We start from the raw sequence: 26,412 nt of genomic DNA on the forward strand, positions 1-26,412 counted from the left end.
AAAGGCTGGAGAAAGAGTGCACCTGCTACCATATGCCGCCGCTGCATGCTCTGTCTAGAGCTTTCTAGAGCAACTCCTCCCTCAGACCAGGAGAGTCTTTTGCACATTCATGTACATGCATCTAAGAGGGGGAATATGATGGTTTTCACCTACACATAAAAATACATTAGAACAATGTCCTAGATCCTAGCTTATTAGCTTTCTCATTCATTCAGCTAATCCCCATGTCCATTCAATCCCTCATTCATTCAGTCCACAAACACTAAAATGTGACTCATCATCACCGAGCTTCGCTTACATCAGGTTTCACCTTCTCACTTGGGATTGCATGTTCAGGTTGAAACTCTGGAGCCTCTAGAAAAGCCCCAGCTCCTTGAGTGACAGAAGCAAATTTTTAAAAAAAGAAAGAAAAAAAAAAAAGAAAAGAAAAGAGAAAGAAAGCCCCAGCTCCTTGCTATTAGATCAGGGCTTGAAATATAATGAAGTATCAGGGTAAAGACAAGACTAGGGGCTTGGTGAAGAAGCAGGGAGCTGGACTTGGGATACCTAGGAAGAAAAGGGCTGGTGCATGTGCCGGTAGCCAAATTATCAGTGCTTGGCTGTAGCAATCACACCAGAAAGCCTGTGTCAAATGTCCGTGTCTGTCTGCATCGTTCGTGGCATGTTCACAAATGTTGTGTGGACATGGAAGTCCAGGGTCATGAAGGTTTAGGGAAGGCCAGTTCACCAGATGGAACAGTAGCTTATACTGCAGAACCTTCCAGAAACTTTACAGTGCTAACACAGCGAAACTCCAATATGAAGATGGAGACTTTCAAGATGGAGATGCAACCAGGAGAGTTTCCCAAACATGCATTGACAGGGTTTGGATCTGCGTCACTGCCCAAATCCCATGTAAAATTGTAATCCCCAGTGTTGAAGGTGGGGTCTGGTGGGAGGTGATTGGATTGTAGGGGTGGAACCTTCATGAATGGTTTAGCAGCATCACCTTGGTGCTGTCTTGTGATAGAGTTCTCATGAGATCTCGTCGTTTAAAAGTACGTGGCACCTCCCCCATCCTGCTCTTTCTTGCTCCTGCTCCAGGCATATGAGATGTGCCTGCTTCCCCTTTGCCTTCCGCCATGATTCTAAATTTCCTAAGGCCTCCCCAGAAGCAGAAGCCACTATGCTTCCTGTACAACCTGCAGAGCCGTGGGCCAATGAAAGCTCTTTTCTTTATAAATTACCCAGTCTCAGGTATTTATAGCAGTGAGAGAATGGAAAAACACAGCCATGAGCATGGAACATCTCATGGGACCCTTGGAAGTGTTACCTGAGGGCAGTAACATGATCTGTTGGAAGGGATGGCTGACTCTGGGTCCTTGAAGAGGCCAGGCTCATGCCAAGGGCCAAGCAGCCAGGTCAAGGGTGGGGACAGGAGGAAAAGGAGTCAGCTGGGATGGCAAGGGTGTGAGTTGGGAGGTTTTTTAGGATTTGGGACCAGGAGTGACCTGAAAGTGACAGGAACACATTCTGTCGACTCTAAAGGAAGAGGCAGCTGCTTCTCCCTGGGTTCTGAAGGACTTGGGGCAACCCAGTTTAGAGTGAAGGCCGACTCTAGAGAGCAGGAAGAAGATGGCGGATATCTCATCTGCAGGGGACAAAGATCCTGGCGAGAGAAGGAGCAGGCCTGGGGAGTGGCAGAGGCTTCCCTAACAGGGGCTTCTTACAGACTCACAGCCCAGGCAGGATGGGGCCTGATCTTCTAGTCTGAACCAGAACCTTCCCTCCCATGGTTAATCCGTCAACTTAGCAGTCATAAGAAACCACAGCTGGGGGAGCTGTTGGTAGGAGTCTCAGAATCCAAAGGCCCAAGAACCAGGAGCCCTAATGTTCAAGGGCAAGAGAAGATGGATGTCCCAGCTTGAGAAGAGAGAGAACGAATGTACCCTTCCTCTGCCTTTTTGTTCTATCTGGGTCCTCAGTGGATTTGGTGATGCCCACCCACATGGGAGAAGGAGGATCTTTCTTACTCATTCTTCATTTTCAAATACTCATCTCTTCTGGAAACAGCCTTGCAGAGATACCCACAAATAATGTGTTCCCAGCTATCTAGGCATCACTTAGCCCAGTCAAGTTGATACATGAAATTAACCATCATACCCTCTTTCAGCCTCTGAGATCCAGCATGTCCCCTCTTGCTACAAGGGTGTTGAGCACATTGTGCCCTTTGTCTGGAATGCTCTTTCCTTCATTGTTCTCCTACTTGTCACTTCCTATTTTGGTTTTCAAACTGAGTACCTCCATCTTTCTAAGAACAAGAGAATGAGTTTATTATTATTTTTTCTTCTTTTCTCCTTCCTGCTTTTCCTCTGCTTCCCACTTCCAACTTAGCTCTTTAGAAGTGCAATTATAGCCTTTTACCTCTCCTTCACCAGGTACTGTCCAAAGGGCAAGTTCAGCTAACTAGGTGGTTAGTAGCTCCAGTGTGGGACTCTCTCTCAGCTTGAGAGAGAGCAATCCATCTACAACTCAAAGTATCCCCAACACGAAACTCTCTCCCACTTGGAGATTGCCTCAAGAGACAGCAGTCTATCCACAACTCAAAGTATGGTCAATGTGAAACTCTCCCACCTGGAGATATTCAATAACTTTTACAACTTAGTTCTGCCCGTGAAGGTGCCAACTTGACCACCAGTAGATAAAGCACCAAAGTGAGTTATACAGACTCCTACCTTCCTGCTTCCTCCACTGCATGCCATTTATGTCAATTTTTCTTTCTTTTTTTTTTTTTTTTGAGACAGAGTTTTGCTTTTGTTGCCCAGGCTGGAGTGCAATGGCATGATCTCATCTCACTGCAACTTCCACTTCCCAGGTTCAAGCAATGCTCCTGCCTCAGCCCCCCAAGTAGCTGGGATTACGGGCAAGCACCATCACGCCAGGCTAATTTTCTTGTGTTTTCAGTAGAGACGGGGTTTCGCCATGCTGGCCAGACTGGCTTGAACTCCTGACCTCAGGTTATCCACCTGCCTTGACCTCCCAAAGTGCTGGGATTACAGGCGTGAGCCACTGTGCCCGACCTGTCAATTTTCCTTTTAAAAGCACCTGCTTTCTGTTCCAAAAGGGAAGCAGAACGCTTAAGGCAGAAAGCCTGTACTTCTTCCCCTAAGCTAGCTCTGTAATAAAAAGTCACTTTCTTTATACCAGACCTCACTATTATTAATTATACTCTGCCAGCAAAGAACAACTGAGTCTGTGTTTCGGTTACAGCTTCAATGCCATGTTCACAGGAAGACTTCTAGGAGACTGTCCAGAAACCAACTCCTCTAGACTCATCTCCACTTTTTCTCTACAAAGTCATGTTGACAAAAGGAGAAAAAATAAAATATTTGAAGAGATTTATTCTGAGCCAAATATGGGTGACCATGGCAGATCCTGAGAACATATGGTCTAGGAGAGCCTGAGAACATGTGCCCAAGGTGGTCAGGCTACAGCTTGGTTTTATACATTTTAGGGAGACAGAAGACATCAATCAATACATATAAGATGTAAATTGGTTGGTCATGGGGCTTCCAGGTCATAGGTGGATTCAAAGATTTTCTAATTGGCAATTGGTTGAAAGAATTAAATTGTTATCTAAAGACCTGGAATCAATAGAACGGAGTGTCTGGATTATGATGAGGGATTGTGGAGACCAAGGTTTTTATTATGTAGATGAAGTCTCCAGGCAGCAGGTTTCAGAGAGAATAGATTGTAAATGTTTCTTAACAGACTTAGAAAGAGGCCAGACTCTCAGTTAATTCTCTCCTGGATCAGAGAAAGATCTGGAAAGGGAAGAAAATTACAGAATGTAGATTTTCCTCACAAGAGACAGCTTTGTGAGACCATTTCAAAATATATCAAAGAAATAGATTTTAGGGCAAAAGCTTCAATTTCTTTCAGGGCCTGCTATCTGTCATGTTGGTATTTTATTACTACAAAGAGTCAGTTTTGTCAGTCTTAATGCATCTGTTTTAATGTTAATGCTGGCCAGCTGTGCCTGAATTCCAAAGGGAGGAGGGCATAATGAGGCATGCCTGATCCCCACTTCCTATCATGCCTTGAACTAGTGTTTCAGGTTAACTTTGGAATGCCCTTGGCTAAAAGGAGGGGGTCCATTCAGTTGGTTGTGGGGCTTAGAATTTTTTATTTGCATTCATGTTTATTGCAGTTGCAACTTATATATATTTGTGTAGTGATTTCATAGATGCCAGTCTTCCCCATACTGTATATGCTCCACAAAGCAATGCCTGTTCCTTTTTGCTCACTGCTCCATTCCCAGCCCCAAGCCCATGGATGGCTTCTCATGAGGCATCTGTTAAATGGTTGTGAGACAAATGGAGGACATCAGGACAAACAATAGGGACAGGTTGGTGGGGCTGAGCATTCAGAGTGAAAGGGATTATAATTAAAACTTGTCTCACCCTTGGATCCTTTACAAAATAATTGTTGAGTTATTTTCTTGGTGACGCAGTGATCCATACTGATTTTAGAAAATGCATGCATCTCAGCTGGGGCATCTGGAAGTCTAGAGGGTGGCTACAGGAGCAAAGACCATGCAGTGCAGGCAGAAGAAGTCCTTGGAGCCCTGTGCCCTAGCTTAGGAGACCACGTGCCCCAAACCTGGCTGGCCACCAGGGCTTGCTCTTTCCTGGGTGGTTCTCAGCAACTTCATGGAGGATGACCCAGAAGGCAGGAAGTCTACTGCCAGTTCCTGTGCGCCCTTGGGCAAGCTATCTAAACCTTTTATGTCTCATTTTCTTAATCAGTCAATAGGTATAAATAGTCGGGCCTACTTCATTTGGCCATATTGAGGATTAAGTGAGATTTTACGTACAGTGCCTAATAGTATATATAAAAAGTGTTAAATAAATATCATTATTAAATCAGTCATCATTCAAAGGTACACTAAAGCAGACTCCTGGGCCCCTCTCTTGCCACAAAATAAAACCAGTAGTCATAATCACGATGAAGCCTAATTCTCCTACAAAGGCAACTTGTTCTCTTTGCTAGTAATTGCCTAGATTTTCATTATTAGACAAGAAAAGAGAACCCTTTAGCAGTAATTTGAGGCTACTCCTATCACAAAGCATGAGCATCATCAAAATGGAGAGGTTTTGGTTGATTTTTTCAGTCATTTGGACAGAAAATGCCCTCAAAGATTTTCAACTCAAGGCTATGACCAAGGGTATGTTTTCTGCCTCAAAAATGACTCCACGTAGAAGAAAGAGCCAAGCACCCATTTTGCAGATGAAAGGTGTGAGGCCCAGGTGGCTTTGTTTGAGAGCTTCTGGTGTTCATTCTTTGTAAAGTGGGAAAATAGCTTTGCTTTTTTACAAATTTTAAGTATAATTGACACATTTAAAAAATTGTACGTATTTATGATGTACAATGTGACGCTTTGATTTATGTATACATTGTGAAATGGTTACTCCAATTAAATTAATTAACATATCCATCACCTTACATATTGCTTTTTTGTGATGAGAACATTCAAGATCTCTTCTCTTAGCAATTTTCAAGTCTGTAATACATTATTACTGTATTAACAATAGTAACCATGCTGTACAATAGATCTTCAAAATTTAATTCTCCTGTCTAACTGAAATTTTGTGCCCTTTGACCATTTCCTCCCTCAGGTCTCATAACCACCATTCTACTCTGTGATTCCATGAGTTCAAATTTTTTATATTCCATATGTATGTGAGATAATGCAGTATTTGTCTTTCTGGGCCTGGTTTAATTCACTTAGTCTAATGTCCTCTAGGTTCATCTGTGTCATTGTCAATGACAGAATTTCCTTCTTGTTTAAGGCTGAATAGCGTTTTATTGTATATATTATATATATATCCATCTTATATATGTGTCCATCAACAAATGAATGATAAAGATATATATATATATCTTTATCATTCATTTGTTGATGGACACATAGGTTGTTCCAGGTTGTATTAGTCTATTCTCACACTGCTATAAAGACATACCCAAGACTGGGCAATTTATTTAAAAAAGAGGTTTAATTAACTCCCAGTTCCACATGGCTGGAGAGGCCTTAGGAAACCTATGATCGTGGCAGAAGATGAGAGAGAAGCAAAGGCATGTCTTACATGGCAGCAGGTGAGAGAGAGAGCAAACGAAGGGGGAAGAGCCCCTTATGAAACCATCAGATCTTGTGAGCACTCACTCACTATCACGAGAATAGCAAAGGGAAAACTGCCCCCACAATCCAATCACTTTCCACCAGGTCCCACCCTCTGCACCTGAGAATTATGGGGATTATGCTTCAAACTGAGATTTGGGTGGGGACACAGAACTAAACCACAACACATGTCTTGGCTATTATGAATAATACAAGCATGAGAGTGCAAATATCTTTTCAACATACTGATTTCATTTCCTTTGAAAAGATGCCCTGAAGTGGGATTGCTGGATTATAGTTTTTGAGAAGCCTCCATACTGTTCCCCATTTTGGTTGTATTAATTTACATTCCCACCAACGGAATACAAACATTCCCCTTTCTCCACATCCTCACCAACACTCACTATCTTTTGTCTTTTTGATAACAGCCATTCTAACAGGTGTGAAGTCATATGTCTTTGTGATATTAATTTGCATTTCCTTGATGATTAGTGATGTTGAGAAGTGTTTCATTCGGCCACTTATGTGTCTTCTTTTGAGAAATGTCTATTCAGGTCCTTTGCCCATTTTTAAATTGGGTTATTTGTTTTCTTACTATTGAGTTGTTTGGATTTTTTGTATATTTTAGGGATTAACCCCTTAAAACATACATGGTTTGCAAATGTTTTCTCCCATTCCATAGGTTGTCTCTTTACTCTGTTAATTATTTCCTTGGCTGTGTAGAAGCTTCTTAGTTTAGTGCAACCCCATTTGTCTATTTTTTTTGCTTTTGCTGTCTGTGCTTTTGGGGTCACATCTAAGCTTTGCTTTTTCAACCCAGTGCTCAGTAGATTAAAGTAGGAAGATGTTTCCTGGAGGCCTCCAGCCATCCTTAGCTTTGCCATGATTAACACTCCCATGATTTCACTCTCTCAAAGAATGGGATTCTTTAAAAGTTCCAATCTTGACAGCATCAGCAAGTTAGAAATGGGCTTTCTGCTTTCAATCAAATAGACCCCAGCCTTTGTTCTAAGAGAAAGATGAGGAGCTTCCTCATAGTAGCTTCCAATACTCTTTATTCTAAGCATGAAGACATTTCCCTTTGCACAGTGTACATTAAGGCTTACTGAGGCAAGGCAGGAAATGGTGCCCTTTCCCCCAGCAACTTCCAGCATGTTCTGTGGTGCATCTCAATATCCGGCTGCTCTGTATTGCTATTATCCAAATGGCCAATGTTTCTGTCATTTAACTGCATCTTTGGGCAGGAACAGTTGAAAGCAGGGATTTTGCAAAGGTTCTACTTTTGGAAGAATTTGTTGGTTCCTATTAAATGGGCAGATGGAAAGCACAGGGAATCTGGAGATGCTTTATAGTGAGGACAGCGTGGGGCTTGACAAAAGAGAGAGAGGAGTGCGAATTTTTCGTGCCCCCCTAAAAGGAAGGGGTGAGCGCTTTTCCCCATCACCAAGTGCTCTTAGAGCCTGTGCAGATGGAGAGACATTGTTCCATTGTTCTCAGCTGTTCCCTTCAGCCCCTCTCATTGGCATATTGGTCAGCATTGCCAGAGTTAGGAGGTGAAATCCCGCTGCAGGGTGCCCCTACCTTGCACAAGATGACCTTGCAGGACATGCAGTCACAGGGAAGCTGGTCCTCGATCTGCTGGGATTCGTGGCCTCAGTTCACGCCTCCACCTGTGCTGCGTCTCACGCCTGCAATGCTGCTGGTTACCCTGCCTTCCCCACCAGAGGTCGAGTTCCCTAAGACAGCAACTGGGCACTGCCTGTCTTTGTGTTTCCCAGCACAAAGAGAAGAACTGAACACTTATTCTGATTCAATAACAGGAAGAATAAATGAATGAATGAATGAGTGAGTGCATTTTAAAGCCAAGGGAGTTTCTGCCTCATAAGCTCATTGTCTTAGAAGAAAAGAAGGCAAATAAGCAGATCAGTAAGAAGTCCTGTGCGCCCGATTGCTTCCTGTGCCTTTCGACCTTCAGCCATGAAGCACGACCTTTATTGCTTGTTGAGCACAGACAGCTTTTAAAGGATATCCTTCCACTGCCCTCTCAGAAGGAAGGGGTCTTGGAAAGTACTGAAAGCCCATCACTTGCAGGACCTTCTGAGTACGCTATGAACAAGAAGATAGTAAGAGAAGGTGGCGGCAACAGGGGATTTCAAAGTGTCCTGGAAGGCTGGGTCCATATCACTCTTGGGGCAGTAAAATGTTTTAGTGGGAGTAATTGATTTATTCAGTGTCATCTGAAAGTGAAAGAAGACAGGATAGCTGAGCAAGCAATCCTCCCTCCAGCTTTCCATCCACCCCTGCAGATGTGTTTGTGCTCATGCACAGGCACGTGCACACACATGCTCACATGCTCACACACACATGCCCCCACATACATCAGGTATTGAATGGAAAGCTACATCTTCAAGAGAAGCTGATACAGTAAAAACCCAGGTAACATATCCCAGGGTAACACAGTTGTCATCAAGCACTGTCTAGGGGCAAGCAGGGAGGAGAGGGGTTGGGAAACCAGGCAATCAGTCTCAGAAGTGGGGAGGCAGAGATTGGGTCCCTGTGCCCCAATTTTCTCCACTCAAAGTCAACAAAATGGCATCAGTTGGGAGTGTTCTGGAGTTTGCGTCTGTCTTGGACGCAAACTCTTGGAAGTCCCATCAAGAGTCCCAGAAATTCTTGATGTTTAAGGCACAGCAGCCAACTGCCACCAGCTGATGCCACACCAGAGCCAGGACTAGGACAGATTTATGGGGCCAGAAATGTGACGCCAGGCTGCCGGCTCCACAGGCTCAGCCCCTTCCTTCATTGACTTGGCCATAACCAGCCTTGTACTTCAGGAGCTGGGAGTTCTGGACTCCTACTTATGTGTTATGGAGCTCACTAGGTAATTCTCTGTAGATAACGATGACTTGGATAGCTAAAATGCCTTGCGGGCCTGGCACGGTGGCTCACACCTATAATCCCAGCACTTTGGGAAGCCAAAGTGGACAGATCACTTGAAATCGGGAGTTGGAGACCAGCCTGACCAACACAGAGAAACCCTGTTCTACTAAAAATACAAAAATTAGCAGGGCATGGTGGCGGGCACCTGTAATTCCAGCTACTCGGGAGGCTGAGGCAGGAGAATCTGTGGAACCTGGGAGGCAGAGGCTGCAGTGAGCTGAGATTGCGGCACTGCACTCCAGCCTGAGCGACAGAGTGAGACTCTGTCTCAAAAATAAAAAAAATAAAAGATAAAAATGCTTTACGGATTATCAGTGCTTCTCTATGAATCATCTCGCTGTAGCAAGACTGAGAGCCAGGCCGGGAACGGGACCTTACCTCCACCTTGCAGGTAAGAAAATTGCAGTTTAGAGAAATGACAGAGTGGGGAGCTGCTGGCTGTGCACTCCATCTTTCTCCAACGTCACGGGGACAGACACAGCCCAAAAGGGGCACTGAGCGTTGGAACTGACGTCAGGAAGCCCCTGCCTGGCACCCTAACATGGCCACTGAACAGCAGGTGGGCTGAGCTCCTGGGTCCTTGTTTCGCATCGTAGAACCAGCGGCTTTTCTTGCTGTTCTGCGGGGTCTCATCACTGTCACGTTTAGCAGGGCTTCGTGAGCCTCTGTGTGACCCCCAGAGTTCTGGACACAGGCTGGACACGGGCTTAGGCCTGAACCCAACCCACATCTCAACATTCCGATGCCATCGTCCACCCTCTGAAATGCCATCAACCTCGGACCCTTTCCCATCCCCACAGGCCGCCTTCCTAGGCTCTTACAACCGTCTGCTACCCGGGCGCTGGCTCTGCGGCTGTCCCCTCACCTCCACTTCCCACACCAGAGTTTCTGGGATTGGATCGTGTCACTCCTGCTCAAGCCTCTTCCATGGCTCTCTGTGACCATGGCCGCTGCAGGAACCTTTCAGAGGCCTACAGGACAGGACCCAGCTCCGTCCCTCGTGGCCCTCACCTCTGTCCTAGCACATATTATGGTGAGGTGACTGTCCGTTTACATCCATCTCCCCCTCTAGACCAGGGTAAGCGAATGTTTTCTGTCAAGGGTCAGGTAGTAAATGCTCCAGGCTCCAGGGCCCACCCAGCCTTGGTTGCATCTATTGAGCTTATGCCTGTATATACAGCAGTACCCACAGACCAGACGCCAGGCAACAGGCATGGCTGCGGTCCGATAAGACACACAGTGGGCTTGATCCCACCCCCGCCTGGTGGGGCCCCTGCTCTTGACTTTGATCTCTGGGACTGGCCATTCCAATCTGTCTGCCCCACCACCAGGTCCCCAGCACAGTACCTGGCACACAGGAGATGCTTAATAAAAGGCTTAGAGTGGATGTGTGACCAGGAGGGCTGCCCGGAGGGGGCACGGGAGCCCTGTGGCTGCCCTGCAGATCCAAGTCTGAGGCTTTGGAGCCGTGGGTGCCTCAGGCTGCCGGGTCCCGCCTGTGCCTGGGCTTCTGCCTCAGCAGCTCCTCGTCTGCTTCCGGAGGGGACTTCCAGGCAGGGGGAATGGCCGGGGCTAAGCTGTTGGCCCAGACTCCTGGCTCGCTGTGTCGGGAAGGGAAGGGTCCAAAGTGGCCCCAGCCTCAGAGTGAGGGAAATCGTTCCCCAGCTCCCAGGACCCAGGCGACGGGGGAACCCCGCAGAGCCACGGCCCATTCGATGCAATGCCTGGGCCCAGGGCCCTACCCGTGAGGGCCCAGGAGGGTGGCAGCCACCGGGAGGGTGGGGACACAGCCGCTCCTGGAAGGCTCCAGCCAGCTGTCAGGGAACCTCTGCTTCCCTCCCCTTCCAGGGCTGTGTCTGTCGCCTCCCTGGGGCTGCCCCAGGTCCCCAGGCCTGACCAAGCACAGGGAGACACTGAAGTCCTCCTGCCTGGTCTGGAGTCACTCTGCCACCTTGAGGCGACATCTGGGAACTGCACCCCACCCCAGCCAGGCCCACCTGAGAACTCGCTGCCTGAGCTCCCTCTCCAAAGCCAGCCCCAGCTGCCTAAGGAAGCCTGTTCATTCTGCAAAGCTCTGGGAAGCTCTGTTCTGGAAAGGCCCAGAGATCCCCGAGACACCCTTTCACACAGAACAGTCCTGTCCTAAGCCTCCTGTCCTCCAGGTCTCAGCTCTCAGCCGGGCCTTCCGGGACACCTGCTGTAGGAAGGAGTCCCTCCTCCGCCCCTGCTCCCTCGTCCTCATTCTCCCCTGTGCCTCTCCACCTGTCAGGTTCAGCAACAGCTGTGTGTTTATGGCGTCTGTCTCCTTAGAGTGTCGGCTTCTGAGGGCGTGACATTTTGTTCCCTGTTCCTCCCCGTGACTGGAACAGCAACGGCATATAAAAGACTCAGCAAATGTTTGATGAGTGAATGAGCAACACCAAATCTGCAACAATCCACCAAGACTGAGTGGAGGCGGGGAGGCGAGAGGAGGGAAGAAGGGGATAGGAGGCAAAGGGAGAGGGAGGAAGGGAAGGAAAGAAAAGGAGGGAAAAGGAGTGGGAAGGGAAGGGAAAAGGAGGGATGGGAAGGAGAAGGTGCCAAGTTGGGGCTTCGAGCCTGAGTGGTGCCTGCTGATGGGATTGGCTGGAGGAGCAGAGCACCGGGAGGCCCCGGGATGTGGCAAGGCAGCCGTAGTGTCAGAAAGAGGAAGGCAGGAGGCTGAGACTGAGGGCCCTGGAATCTCACACATTCCAGGGTTTAGAAAGGTCAGGATGGGGTCCACCTCCGGAGTCCACAAAAGGGAAGTGCGGGGTGGGGATGAGTCTAGAAGCAGCTCTGCAAAACAGTGCAGGTTTCCAGGCCACCGGAAGCTCAAAGAGGAGAGAAAAGACATGGGCTCTGGGAGCGGGAGGGAGCGTTGTTGGAGGCCCGATCTTCGGGTGAGTGCTGACACCCCTGTGTCAGAGCCAACAGGCTGGCGCACACCTGGACCACCCTCGGCGGCTCACTCTGGGAAGAGTGTTACAAGGCAGGTTGTCTAGTGACAAGGATGGCGGGAATCGTGGAGCTATAAATAGGAGCGGTGACTGCAGTAGCTGAGATGTGTGGTTTGGGGATGTCATGGCTCCGTGAAGCCAGAGCCTGGTCTTCCAGCCTGCACACTGCCATCTGCTGGGCTACGGCGAGGCCGATGTGGCTCAGCATAGGATTCTGCACTCTTGGTCAAAGCTGAGGGCTGAGCTGGGAACAGTGGCTCACACCTGTAATCCCAGCACTTTGAGAGGCTGAGGTGGGAGGATCATTTGAGCCCAGGAGTACAAGGCCAGCCTGGAAAACATAGGAGGACCTTGTATCTACAAAAAATAATTAGCTAGGTGTGATTGCACACTCCTGTGGTCCCAGCTACTCAGGAGGCTGAAGTGGAAGGATCACTTGAGCCTGGAGGGTGAGGCTTCAGTGAGCCGTGATTGGGCCACTGAACTTCTGCCTGGGCAACAGAGTGAGACCCTGTGTTTTTGTTTGTTTGTTTTGTTTTGTTTGTCAAGAGCAGGCAGCAGAGGGCTGCCTGTAGGTGGTGAGTTCTCTATGTGACCTGGAGGGCTACCTGGAGGGCTGCCTGGAGGGGGCAACAGGAGCACCGTGGCTGCCCTGTGGATCCAAGACTAAGACTTTGGGGCTTGCTGAGGCTGGGTTGACAGAGTGTATGGTCAGTTTTCTGATGCTGGATGCCTTGTTGCTGCAGAGGCATTCAAGGGTATAACTAGCTGTTGGGATTGATGTGAAGAGTGTCAAGGGGACTTGATCCTGTTGCAGGGAGGGATTTAGGGGTGAGATAGGGAACTGGCTAGCCCTGAGGGTTATAAGGGTCTGTGGCAACCCTGGGGTCATGTGGCTCTGCTTTGTCTGGGGCCGTTTAGTTCCCTGAGTGTTCAGTGTATGGCAGGCTTTGCTCATGGCTCTTTCTGCATCGTCACAGCCTCAGTAGCCTTACTCTGTCGATGCAATGATTCTCATTTTACAGGCAAGGGACCTGGGACTTAGAGGCTCATGTTCTTGGGGCTAAGCTTTGAGCCATGGCCAACGTCATTCTGGAAGCTGGCTCAGCTGAGGGAAGCCTAGTTCCCCTGGGCATAAGTGACACTGAGGCCTGCCTTTGCTCCTCGGACCTCAGATGGGGGCTGCCTTCCTCTCCCCATCTGTGCCTAGCAGCTGCTCACGCAGCATCTGAGTCTCAGGGTAATCTGGGGACAGCACTCTGGCAAGAAGCTCTGCAGGGAGGGGCCCAGCATTCACACACGCAAGCAAAGAGCAATAAGCCAGGACTAAAGATAGAAGATGCCTCTTACTGGGCCGGTTCTGATGTAAAAATGCAAAACTCAGAATTAAACAGGCACTTTGCATTGCAGAGCAACAGTGCCCAATTAAGCTATTCTGGGCTAGGACACTGAGAAGCTTTGTGAGCTCTTACTGCTCAAGACAATGAATAATACATAAGTCTCTACAGTCTCAATTCAAACGATGATTCATGAGCCACACCGAAAGCTTCATTCCAATCCAATCCATATTCTAATGTGATCCTCTTCTACCTTAGAAAGCCTGGGCTTGGTAGCCAGGTGGCATCTATTTCTTGATGATTAAAGTCTGGGTCTTCTAGGGAAATGCTTCTGAAGTGTGGAATAGGGACCACTGCTGGTCTGCAAACTGCTTGTTTCTGGCCCACGAAGAGATAAGCAGAGAAATGGAGAGTAAATGCTTAGAAACCCTTACAGAAACTTAAAGTTAAGTGGGTTATGTGGGTTGACTGTAATAAAAAAGTTTGCAACCTGGGCAACACGGCGAGACCCCATCTCTCCATAAAATAAAATTAGCCAGGCATGATGGTGCACACCTGTGGTCCCAGATACTTAGAAAGCTGAGACAGGAGGATCACTTGAGCCTGGGAGGTTGAGGCTGCAGTGAGTCCTGATTGCACCCTGCCCTCCAGCCTGGGTGACAGAGTGAGACACTCTCTCCAAAAAAAAAAATAACGTGGGCTTGCATTTTATGTGTTCATTTTCGATTTCATTTTTTAAGTAGTTCAATTTTATGTTTTATGAAAGTATTGGTTTGAAATAAGTTGGAAATTTCCAACAAAGCAAAACCAAAAACCAAAAGCCCTGGTCTTTTTCCTCACGGATGGTCTGAGAAGCACGGGTCCAGGCCACCATGTCCTGTTTGTTGAGGCTAGGTCAACAGAGTACACAGTCAGTTTTCTGTGCCTGTTAAGGTCAATATAAAAATTGTATAAATACATACTTTATCTCCTTTCTTCTCTTAAAATCTGTGAGACATAAAGTTAAATAATGTAACAATTATAGTGAGGCATTTTTGGATTTATAACATATGTAGATGTAAATATATGAAAATAATAGCAAAAAAAAGGGGAGGAGGAAATAGGACTATGTAGGAAGGAAGTTTTGATCTCTTACTAGAAATAAGTTAGTCTAAACCAGAAGTTAATTCTAATAAGTTGAGATGTGTATTGTAAGTTCTAGTGCAACTACTAAGAAAACAACTCAAACATATAATTAGCATCATTAAAAAATTAAAATGCTACACTAGAAAATATTGACTTGATGCAAAAGTCTATAAAGGAAGATCAGAGGGACAAAAAGGAAAAGCATCATACAGGAAAACAAACCAAAACGGCATATGTAAATCAAACTATATCAATGATCACATTAAATGTGAGTGGACTAAAAATCCAGTTAAAAGACAGAGATTGTCAGACTGGAAAACAAACAAGTTCCACTGCGTGTTGTCTACAGGAAGCACATTTACATTCATATATATAAGTAGGTTAAAAATAAAAAGATGGAAACAGATATACTATGCAAATAGTAATGATAAAAGAGCGGATATGATGCTAATAATATCAACAAAATAGACTGTAAAACAAAAAAGTCATTAGAGATAAAGAGGGACATTTTATAATGACTACAGGGTCAATGATTCAGAAAGATACAACAACTATAAACATATATGCACCTAACAATAGAACATTAAAATATTGGAAGCAAAAAATGACAGAATTGAAGGAAGAAAGAGACAATTTAATAACAGAAGTTGGAGACTTAAATCTCATCATGTTAAATAATGGATAGAACAACTATGCAGAAGATTAACAAGGATATAGAAGATTTTGGCAATACTATAAACCAGCTACACCTAACAAACATCTATAGAACACACTACCCAATAATAGCAGAATATACTTTTTAAAATAGAGTACATAAAATATTCTTTAGGGTAGACCATATTCTAAGCTATAAAGCAATTCTCAAATTTTTAAAAGGATTGAAATAATACAAAGTATGTTCTCCAACCTCAGTGGAATTAAATTAGAAATAAATAACAGGAGAATAATTACAAATATATAAAAATTAAACAGCACACTCCTAAATAACCAATGAGTAAAAAGAGCTCACATGGGAAATTAGAAAATACTTTAAGGTCAATGAGAGTGAAAACATAACACACAAAAACATATGTGATGCACTAAAGCAGCAGTGAGAGGGAAATGTATAGCTGTAAATGCTTATATGATGTGGAAACTAAAAGATGTTCATCTCATAAAAGTAAAAATTAGAACAGAGAATACTAGAACCTAGGAAGGATAGGGGAAAGGGGAAGATAGGGAGAGATTTGTTAAAGGAAACAAAATGGTGCCACTGCACTCAGCCTGGGCAACAGAGTGAAGACCTTGTCTAAAAAAAAAAAAAAGAAAAAGAAAGAAAGAGAAAGGAAGGAAGGAAGGAAGGAAGGAAAGAAGGAAGGAAGGAAGAAAGGAAGGAGGGAGGGAGGGAGGGAGGGAGGGAAGGAAGGAAGGAAGGAAGGAAGGAAGGAAGGAAGGAAGGAGGGAAGGAAGGAAGGAAGAGAAAAGAAAAAAAAGAAAAGGAAAAGAAAAGAAATCTGTGGTTCAGGCATGCCTGGCTGTAAGGGCTATAAAAATATCAGGATGTGATGTCTTCACTCTTTGACTTCACTCTCAGGGCAGTCACCTCCACATGGGGCCCCCAGAAGCTCTAGGCTTACATTCTCCAAGGGTCAGTCCTAGCAGACAGAGAGAGAGCTGCTAATCTCAAAGAGCCTGTGCAAGTCCCAGGTGAAGTTCTGGGACTTGCCAAGATTGCCAAGCTTGGTTCTTAGGGCCACCTGAAAGACATCCTGAGGCCCTGGGTTGAGGGCCTCTCATTGGCCAGGCCTGGTTCCATGCAACCTCCGGAATCAGAAGTGGGGCTCTACCTGTCCATACAAAATGGATCTTGAGAAAGGTGAGATCAGAAACTGGCAATGAGGAAGAGGGTTCCCCCAAATAAACCGGAGCCACTAGGTGCAGGGCAGACAAAACAGCCCACAGACACCTGAGCCTTGATTTCATGTCCCTGCTGCAGGAGGTCATTTTTTTTTTTTTTTTTTTTTGAGACAAAGTTTTGCTCTTGTCACCCAGGCTGGAGTACTATGGTGTGATCTCAGCTCACTGCAATCTCTGCCTCCTCTGCGATTCTCCTGCCTCAGCCACTCAAGTAGCTGGAATTACAGGCGCCCACCACCACACCCAGCTAATTTTTTTTGTATTTTTAGTTGAGATGGGGTTTCACCATTTTGGCCAGGCTGGTCTTGAACTCATGAACTCAGGTGATCCACCTGCCTCGGCCTCCCAAAGTGTTGGGATTACAGACGTGAGCCACCATGCCCAGTTAGGTCATCTTTAAGGAGACGTTTGGGCTACTCTCAAATTACCCTCCACAAAACTATTGTAACAACTCACCCCTAATTCTTAAATACAAAATATTAAAATCAGCAATTATCTTTTAGGCTAGAGGTTCTTCAAACTTTCCCAGTTCACAAACCCTTAGCATCTTAGCTTTTTTTTTTTTTTTTTTTTTTTTTTTTTTTTATGGTGCTTCTAGACCAAATGAAATGCCTAACCATTGCATTTATTAAGTTGTTAAGTTGAAACACCTTAGTAGCAGTGGTCGACTCCATGTCCAACAGACATTGTTGTTTCCCTTGATGTCCAACAGATGTCTCTGTGTGTCTGTCTTGTCCCCCACACATTCGCACTGGGGAACCACAGTGCAGTTTAGACACTACACTGTGTGACTCTAGGTATGAAAACTCTCTTGGGACACAGATGATAATCCTGTAGCCTGACTAATCACAATTGATGGGATAATGTTTAAACTGACAATTTCCATATCATGACAAAATGTTGCATTCACTGGTGAAACAGGGCCAGGTGCGGTGACTTATGCCTGTAATCACAGCACTTTGGGAGGCCATGGCGGGAGGATTGCTTGAGCCCAGGAGTTTGACAGCAGCCTGGGTAACATAGTGAGACTCCCATCTTACAAAAAATTGTAAAAAATGAGCCAAGTGTGGTGATGTGCACCTGTAGTCCCAGCTATTAGAGAGGCTGAGTTGAGAGGATCGCCTGAGATCTAGGTGGCAGTGAACTGTGATCATGCCACCGCACTCCAGCCTGGGCGACAGAGTGAGACCATGTTTCAAAAAAGAAAAGTGAAACAGCAACATTGCTTCCACCTCATTATCTAAGAAGCCCCTTCACAGTACAGAAGCTCTTCCCCCATATTAGTCAGAGTTCTCCAGAAAAAAACAGGAGAGATAGATTAGATAGAGTTGATATAGAGATGAGATGTAGATATGTAGGTGATATAAATATGGATATACAGATATGAAGCTGTTTATTATAAGGAATTGGCTCACCTGACTACAGAGACTGGCAGGCTCGAACCTGGTGTGTGGACCGGCAGACTCGAGATGCAGGAGAGCCGATGGTGCCGCTCTGGTTTAGAGACCGGCAGGCAGAGCCCCAGAATTGCTGACAATACAGGTGAAGTCCGAAGGTGGGCGGCTGAGGAATTCCCTCTTGTGCAGGGAGGGCCAATCATTTTTGTCCTACTCAGGCCTTCAGTGGATTAGATGAGGCCCACCCCCATTATGGAGGGCAATCTGCTTCTTCAGAGTTTACCAATTTAAACATTAATCTCATCCAAAGATGCCCTCCATGTTGACAGATAAAAGGAACCACCACACTTCCCAGCAGCCTTCGCATGAGCAGTACCTTCAACATGCACCCTACCATCTTGGGAGTCCCAGGAGAGAGAGAGAGAGAGAGTCTTGTTCCTGATAACTCCAGCAGAAGTCTTGGTCTCGCTCTTATGACCCACAAAGCCCACAGCCCATTGCTGCTCCCATCCCTGTGGCCAAAATCAATGTCCTTCTAGGCCAGGTTTGAGTTCTATGCCCACCCCAGGCCCCAGCAAAGGGCCAGCCATCCACAACTACGCAAATTGGAGAGTGGGTGAAAACCATCCAGAACTATGCAAATTGGAGGACCCCCAATTTGGGAGTCCTTCTGTGTGGGAGGGCCCTCACACAGAAGTCAGAGGGCAGTGAGCAGGAAAGTGGAGTGGACACTGGTGATGTCCTGAGATGGTGCACACTCTGCCTGGCCACCCTCCACTGGGCCTGCCTGAGTCCCAGGTTCTTAGGAGCTTCTGAAAAAATGGCTTCTAAACATTGTAGCTGTAGGACCTCTGGAGGAGCAGGGTTAGAGTGGGAAAAAGGAGAACTAGAAAGTTTTTTTCTTTTTTCTTTTTTTTTGGAGATGGAGTTTCACTCTTATTGCCTAGGCTGGAGTGCAATGGTGCAATCTTGGCTCATTGCAACCTCCACCTCCTGGGTTCAAGCCATTATCCTGCCTCAGCCTCCCGAGTGGATGGGATTACAGGCACCTGCCACCACATCCAACTAATTTTTGTATTTTTTAAAGTAGAGATGGGGTTTCACCACATTGGCCAGACTGGTCTTGAACTCCTGATCTCAGGTGATCCACCTGCCTCGGCCTCCCAAAGTGCTGGGATTACAGGAGTTGAGCCACCGTGCCCAGCCAGGAAGCTTTTTTTCACAGTCTCTGTCTGGAGAACTCTCAGCCAGGCTGTAGGTCCCCAGGAAAAGCCCAAGCTTCCATTTAAGGATTTGCATTTCCTGAATTGCCTTTGCATCTTCGGTGGTGGCCCAGGAAATTCGAATCCGGAGGAAAGAAGCACGCAGCAGCACTGGGTCTACAGGAGGGGAAGATGAGAACATGTTCTCAAGGGGCTTCTTGTGAATGGTGGTCCGCCCCACACTAGCCCTTGCAGTTGCATGCTGCAGGGTGGGGAGTCCTGCTTGGTGCAGGGAGGGGCCATTCAACATGCTGGTGGAACACAGCAGGCAACTCAGAAGGACTGAGCCATGGAGGGAGGTCAGCTGAAAGAAGAGGCGAGAGCCTCTGAACATGAAGGAAAGAGCAAGAGGGGAGCACCATCAGCTTGGCTCCAGGATGAGCCAGAAAGGAGAACAGGTGACAACTTGAGAGGCGAGGGAAAGGGGAGTCCAGGCCTGCCTGCCCCAAAAGAGAGAAGGCCCAAGATGGGGAACGGAAAAAAGGTGATTTTGAAAAGTGGGTGTGTTAGTCTGTTTTCACACAACTGATAAAGACGTACCTGAGACTGGGTAATTTATAAAGAAAAAGGGGTTTGTGGACTCACAGTTCCACGTAGCTGGAGAGGCCTCACAGTCATGGTGGAAGGCAAAACGCACATCTTACATGGCAGCAGGCAAGAGAGAACAAGAGCCAAGCAAAAAGGGAAACCTCTGATAAAACCATCAGATCTCGCGAGACTTAATCACTACCATGAGAACAGTATGGGAAAACCACTGCGCGACTCGATTATCTCCCACTGGGTCCCTCCCACAACACGTGGGATTAAAGATGAGATTTGGGTGGGGACATAGCCAAACCATATCAGTGGGGTCCTCAGGAAACATTAAGGTTGCTTGATAGAAGGGTTACAATAAGCTGTTGTCCTTAAGGTAGGGTGAGCTTAAGCACATCGTTCGTTCTGATGGGCGGGAGTAATGTAAACACCATGTGAAGGCTGCCTGGGCAGTGTGGTGGTTCATCTCATATGTCAACTTGCAGGGCATCTTTGGATAAGATTGACACTTAAATTGATAACTTTTGAATCAGCAGATTTCCCTCCGTAATGTGGGTGGGCCTTGTCCAATCCGCTGAAGTCCTGCATAGATCTAAGAGACTAACTTCCCAGCACAACAGGAAATTCTTTATTCTCATCATGGCCACCACTGAGAAGCCCTTCTTGAGGGAAATGGCCACAGACAACAGTCACAGCCTTCACCTTTCAGCCCCTCAACTCAGCCACGCCTGAAGTCATCATGCCTGCCCTGGATATTTGTGTGTCGGTTTTTTATTTTTATTTTTATTTTCCTGTTATATGTATCCATAAATGCCTCATTTTGGCTGAATTCAGTCAGACTTAGGTGACTGTCACCTAGAACGGAGAGAGTCCTGACTAATCCACAGACCCAAAGTGCAGTCCCCAAACCAGGGCCCCAGCCTGACTTTCTGGTTCTCCTGGTTCCAGTCTCAGTTTCCATCCTTGAGCCCCGAGCTGCAGTCAGAGCCTCTGCTGGAGACACATTTTCATGCACCCTCCCTTGGTTAAAAAAATAGCCTCTATTTTATTATCAGTACAAAATAGCTCTGAACAACACATGGGACAGGGGACAGAGCAGGAGCCAGGATCTGAGGCTGCCTGGCTCTGGGACCCCCGAGACTCGGGAGTCCATAGGTTTCTGTTTGACAGAGGTCCTCATTTTCTCCGCACTGAAGGGCCTGCCCTCTAGCTGGGTCACCTTCTCGATCCAGAGGTTGTAGTTCACCAATGAGGTGTATATCCCTGGGGTGTTCTTCTCTCCACAGCTCTTTCCCCAGCTGATGATACCCACCTGGTACCACTTCTCACCAGGCTCTGGGGTGCAGACCAGAGGTCCCCCGCTGTCACCCTGTGGGCAGAGAACACAGCTCAGCAGGGAGTCTGGTTCTAAGCTGCCCATGTGAGGCTGGGCACAGTTCATTCGTGGAAGAGGATTCCTCACCTCCCCAACTCTGGCTGCCAAAGGACATCTCATCAATGCTGACCTTTACCCACACCATCCCTGCTCCACGGGAGAAGCGTGTGGCTGCCAGGTTGGCTCTGGAGGTTGTAGGGTTGTAGAGCATTGGGGGTGGGGTGCTGTGGATGAGATAGGACTGAAGATGGGGGAGGAAGAGGGAGGGCTTGGTGAGAAAAGACCACTCCATCTGCAGCACAGAGAGACGCAGTCCAAGGGATGAGTGGAGACTTGTTTTGAGGGTCTTATCGAATGAGAGGCTCTGGAAAGGGCAGGAAAGGAAATGGGACATGTGAAGAAGTGTTGTAGGGCTAGGAACTGGGTCTCCTTTGTGTTCTTGCAGAGGCACAGAGAGAAGGACGTTCCTTTTTAATTCAGCCCAGCTTTTCAGAATGGGTGACCCTTCCAGGATGGAATCACATGGTCTATGACTCACATAGTTATCCATTTATGTTGAGCTTCTGAACCAAGTCCCTGCCATGCCCCACGTCTACATAAATCAAACAAATGCCCCACATCTTTCCGTCCACCTTCACACAAGGCAGATGAGCCTGCAGGAGGAGAAAGGGCTTGCTGAGGGTTCTATGGTAGACTGGCTGGGATTGGAACCCAGGATTTTCTTTTTATTAATTTTAAATTAATTATTATGGGTACATAATAGTTTTATATGTTTATGGGGTATACATTTTGATATAGGCATACAGTGTGCAAAAATTAAATCAGGGTAACTGGGGTATCCATCCCCTCAAGTTTTTATCATTTCTTTGTATTAAGAACATTTCAATTCCACTCTTCTAGTTATTTCGAAATATATACTTATTATCTATAATCACTTTATTGTGCTACCAAATACTAGATTTTATTCATTCTAACTAACTGTGTTTTCATGCTCCTTCACTGGAGTCCCCACCTGCTTTCTTTCCCAGCCTCTGGTAACTATCATTCTTTATCTCCATGAGTTTTTTTTTTTTTTTTTTTAAGCTTCCATTTATGAGTGAGAACATGCATTGTCTTTCTGTACCTGGCTTATTTCACTTAATGTAATGTCCTCCAGTTCTATCCATGTTGTTGCAAAGGACAGGATTTCATTCTTTATGGCTAAATAATATTCCATTGTGTATATGTACCTCATATTCTTTATCCATTCATCCATTGAGGGACACTTAGGTTGACTCCATATCTTGGTTATTGTGAATAGTGCTACAGTAAAAATGCAAGTGCCGATGTCTCTTTGATACACTGATTTCCCTTCTTTTGGATGTATACCCAGCAGTGGGGTTGCTGGATCATGTGGTAGTTCTATTTTTAATTTTTTTAGTACCCTCCATCCTGTAACCCAAGATTTTCTTATTTTCTTTTTCGACTTTTATTTTACTTTAACAGGGTACATGTGCAGATTTGATATGTGAGTAAATTGCATGTCACTGGGGTTTGGTGTACAAATGATTTAATCACCCGGGTAGTAAGCACAGTATCTGATGGGTAGGTTTTTGCTTCTTACCCTCTTCATACCTTCTACCTTTAAGTAGGCCCTGGTGTCTATTGTTTCCCTCTTTGTGTCCATGCGTATTCAGCATTTAGTTCCAACTTATAAGTGAGAACATGCGGTATTTGGTTTTCTGTTTCTGCATTAATTCACTTAGGATAATGGCCTCTAGCTCCAATTTGTGGCAAAGGACATGATTTTGTTCTTTTTTATGGCTGCATAATATTCCACGGTGCATATGTACCACAATTTCTTTATCCAGTTCACAATTGACAGACATCTAGTTTGATTCCACGTCTTTGCTACTGTGAATAGTGCTGTGATGAACATACGCATACCTGTGTCTTTTTGGTAGAATAATTTATATTCCTTTGGATATGTACCAGTATTGAGATTGCTGGATTTAATGGTAGTTGTGTTTTAAGTTCTCTGAGAAATCTACAAACTGCTTCTTACAGTAGCTGAACTAATGATTTATGTTCCCACCAGGAGTGTAGAAGCCTTCTCTTTTCTCTGCAACCTCACCAACATCTGTTACTTTCTGACCTTAATAACAGCTATTCTGACTGGTGTGGGATGATATCTCATCGTGGCTTTGATTTGCATTTCTCTAATAATTGGTGATATTGAGCATTTTATTTTCATATGCTTGTTGGCTGCATGTATGTCTTCTTTTGAGAAGTGTCTGTTCATGTCATCTGCCCGTTTTTTAATGAGGTTGTTTAGTTTTTGCTTGTTAAGTTCCTTATAAATTCTGAATATTAGACCTTTGTCAGATGCATAGTTTGCAAATATTTTCTCCCATTGTGTAGGTTGTCTGTTTACTCTGTTAACAGTTTCTTTAGCTGTGCAGATGCTCTTTAGTTTAATTAGGCCAATGTTTTACTTTGTTGCAATTGCTTTTGGAGACTTCCTCATGAAATCTTTGCTAAGGCCTGTGTCAAGAATGGTATTTCGTAGTGACTTTCTTTTAGTGTTTTCACAGTTTTATGTTTTATATTTAAGTCTTTTATTCATCTTGAGTTGATTTCAGTTGATGGTGAAAGGAAAGTGTCCAGTTTCAATCTTCTGCATATGGCTAGCCAGTTATCCCAACACCATTTATTGAATAGGAAGTGCTTTCCCCATTGCTTGTTATTGTTGACTTTGATGAAGATCAGATGGTTGTAAGTGTACAGCTTTATTTCTGGGTTCTCTAACCTATTCCATTGGTCTAGGTGTCAGTTTTGGTACCAGTACCATGCTGTTTTGGTTACCATAGCCCTGTACATAGTTTGAATTTGGATAGCATGATCTCCAGCTTTGTTCTTTTTGCTTAGGATTGCCCTGGCTACTTGGGCTCTTTTCTGGTTTCGTATGAATTTTAAAATAGTTTTTTTTTATTCTGTGAAGAATGTCATTGGTAATTTGATAGGGAATGTATTGAATCTGTAAATTGCTTTGGGTAGTATGGCAGTTTTAATGATATTGATTCTTCCTATCCATGAGCATGGAATGTCTTTCATTTGTTTGTGTTGTCTCAGATTTCTTTCAGTAATGTTTTGTAATTCTCATCATAGAGATCTTGCACCTCCCTGATTATCTGTCTTCCTAGATATTTTATTCTTTTGGTGGATATCGTGAATGAAATTGCATTCTTGATTTGGCTTTCAGCTTGTATGTTATCTAGTGTATGTAAATGTCACAAATTTTTGTACATTGATTTTGTATCCTGAAACTTTGCTGAAGTTGCTTATCAGTACTAGGAGACTTTGAGCAGAGACTATGGAGTTTTTCAGGTATGGAATCATATCATTTGCAAAGAGGGATAGTTTGACATCTTCTCTTCCTATTTGGATGCCTTTCATTTCTTTTTCTTGCCTGATTGCTCTGGCTAAGACTTCTAGGACTATGTTGAATAGGAGTGGTGAAGGAGGGCATCCTTGTCTTGTTCTCGTCCTGAGAGGAAGGCTTACAGCTTTTGCTCATTCAGTATGATGTTGGTTGTGGGTTTGTCATAGATGGCTCTTATTATTTTGAGGTATATGTAACCCAGGATTTTCTGATGCCAAAGCCCATGCGCTCTCTACCTTTGTTATATTACTCTCTCACCACAGGAGCTGAGCAACTACAACCTTGCAAGCAGACTTCAATGAGAGATGATGTCCCATTCCATGATCCTTGAGAGGTGACTAGAATAAGTACAGTATTATAACAAATTCTAATCAGGGAGGACAATTAATGTTTTCTGGTCATGCTGTGTGTAGTGCGTTCTTGCGTTGCTATAAAGAAACACCCAAAGATCTCCAATCAGACCACCTTCTCCTCATCTTTCAGAGCCTTTTTGTTTGTATTTTACAAGATACTATCCCATGCTTTTAGTTGTATTTAGTGGGAGGGGCTGGGAGAATTGTGTTTACTCTGTCTTGTCTGGAACCAGAAGTCTCAATTCTGTGTGCATTGTCTTTTTGTTTTTTGTTTGTTGTTGTTGTTGTTGTTGTTGTTGTTTTGGTAATATTTTAAATTGCCCACAAGGTGAAGAAAATACAAGGTTCATGTGTCACTCTTTTTGGTCCCCACAAGTTTTCACCACATGGGGGGCTCCTAAACCTAGTGCTATGCTGCCAGGGTCTACTTCTTACTTCAGAATGCCTTCTCCTTTCTCTTCTCCCTTTCTGCCTCTAACCCCTGTTCCAGTACCCACCTCTCAAGGCTCTCATAGCCTATCAGGAAAAACTGCCAATTTTCTCACATTAAACCATAACAGATTATTCTAGATAAATATATTTCTTTTCCATGGGGTAGCCTCTCCGTCACTGTTCAGAATATTTATCATCTGCATTTGTGGTTTTATACCAATGACCAGGTCCACTGCCTGGCCAATGAGCAGGTCCCTAGTCTTCAGCTGTGACTAAGCAGGTTCATCAGGGTGGCCACTTTTAAGATGAAGAGAGCACCTTTGAGCATGAAAAACAAATTTCATCATTCATCCTTAGAGCCAGAGGAAGCTAATTTATGGGGTTTGTTTTTCTATTTTTCTGGCTATCAATAATTTTTAAAGAAGAACTTGTGTTCATTTTATTAAAGAGAGGCAAAGAGACCAGTTTTGGTTAAATGAAACCCACATGCAACACCCAATATATTATCATCGTTTGTTTATCCACTGCCTGTCCAGGAAACCGTAGGGTCCCTTAGGTGAGGAACCATATCTCGTTTACGGGTCTCCAGGGCCTTGTATGCTCAACAAAGGTTTCTAAATTAATGAATTAAAATGACTTCTTATATAGATACCAAGTCCTCCTTGGATTTTTTTTTTTTTTTAAAGAATTCCCAGAAATGAGAAAAGCCTTGGCACCCTGTTTCCCTAGTGTACCTGATGAAGATCAGAAATAGTTAAGCAGGGTTGCAGCATATTGACTCCCAGGTGTGCTCACTCATAGCTCCAGAGGTTCTGCAATCCACATCCTCATTCCCATGGCTGAAGGCCCTAATTCCCATACACTTTCCAGACTCAGAATTGTCCATTCACAGCAGAGAGAGAATATCCTTGCACTGGCAGTTCCGAGAGGGTGAGGACCTCTTAGGTGAGGGAGGGTACCCCCTAGTTACCTGGCAGGCATCATAGCTCTCATTATTGTATCCGGCACACAGCATATTTTTGGTGAGTTTTGGAAACACCTTTGAACACTCCTCCCAGTCCATGATGACCATCGGCGCTTTCATCAGATCCGTTTTCACAGAGTTTTTGTCAGCTGGTCCGGAGAGAAAGCACATTAGAGAAGCCACCAGGCCTCATGTCCCCATGCTCATGATGCAGCTGACCGTGCCCTCGGCCCTGTGTCCA

The 26,412-nt window shown here is 45.3% G+C and overlaps 1 protein-coding gene across 2 annotated transcripts in view; it reads right to left on the bottom strand.

Annotated features, from left to right (window-relative positions):
• Positions 1-5,122: 5,122 nt before the first annotated feature.
• Positions 5,123-26,412, bottom strand: part of PRSS55 (serine protease 55) — a 28,858-nt gene continuing 7,568 nt past the window's right edge. The window contains exons 4-5 of one of the 2 annotated variants that reach the window (XM_007961674.3): positions 26,178-26,320; positions 5,123-5,346 (exon numbers count right to left, since the gene is read on the bottom strand). In XM_007961674.3, coding sequence (XP_007959865.3) covers positions 5,221-5,346; positions 26,178-26,320 — 269 coding nt within the window. In that variant the 3' untranslated portion in view covers positions 5,123-5,220. Of the gene's footprint in view, positions 5,347-20,150; positions 20,996-26,177; positions 26,321-26,412 lie in introns of those variants that run through there. The other variant, XM_007961673.3, reaches the window with a different exon arrangement.

The sequence above is a fragment of the Chlorocebus sabaeus genome, chromosome 8 (genome assembly GCF_047675955.1).
Source record: "Chlorocebus sabaeus isolate Y175 chromosome 8, mChlSab1.0.hap1, whole genome shotgun sequence".
NCBI lineage: Eukaryota > Metazoa > Chordata > Mammalia > Primates > Cercopithecidae > Chlorocebus > Chlorocebus sabaeus.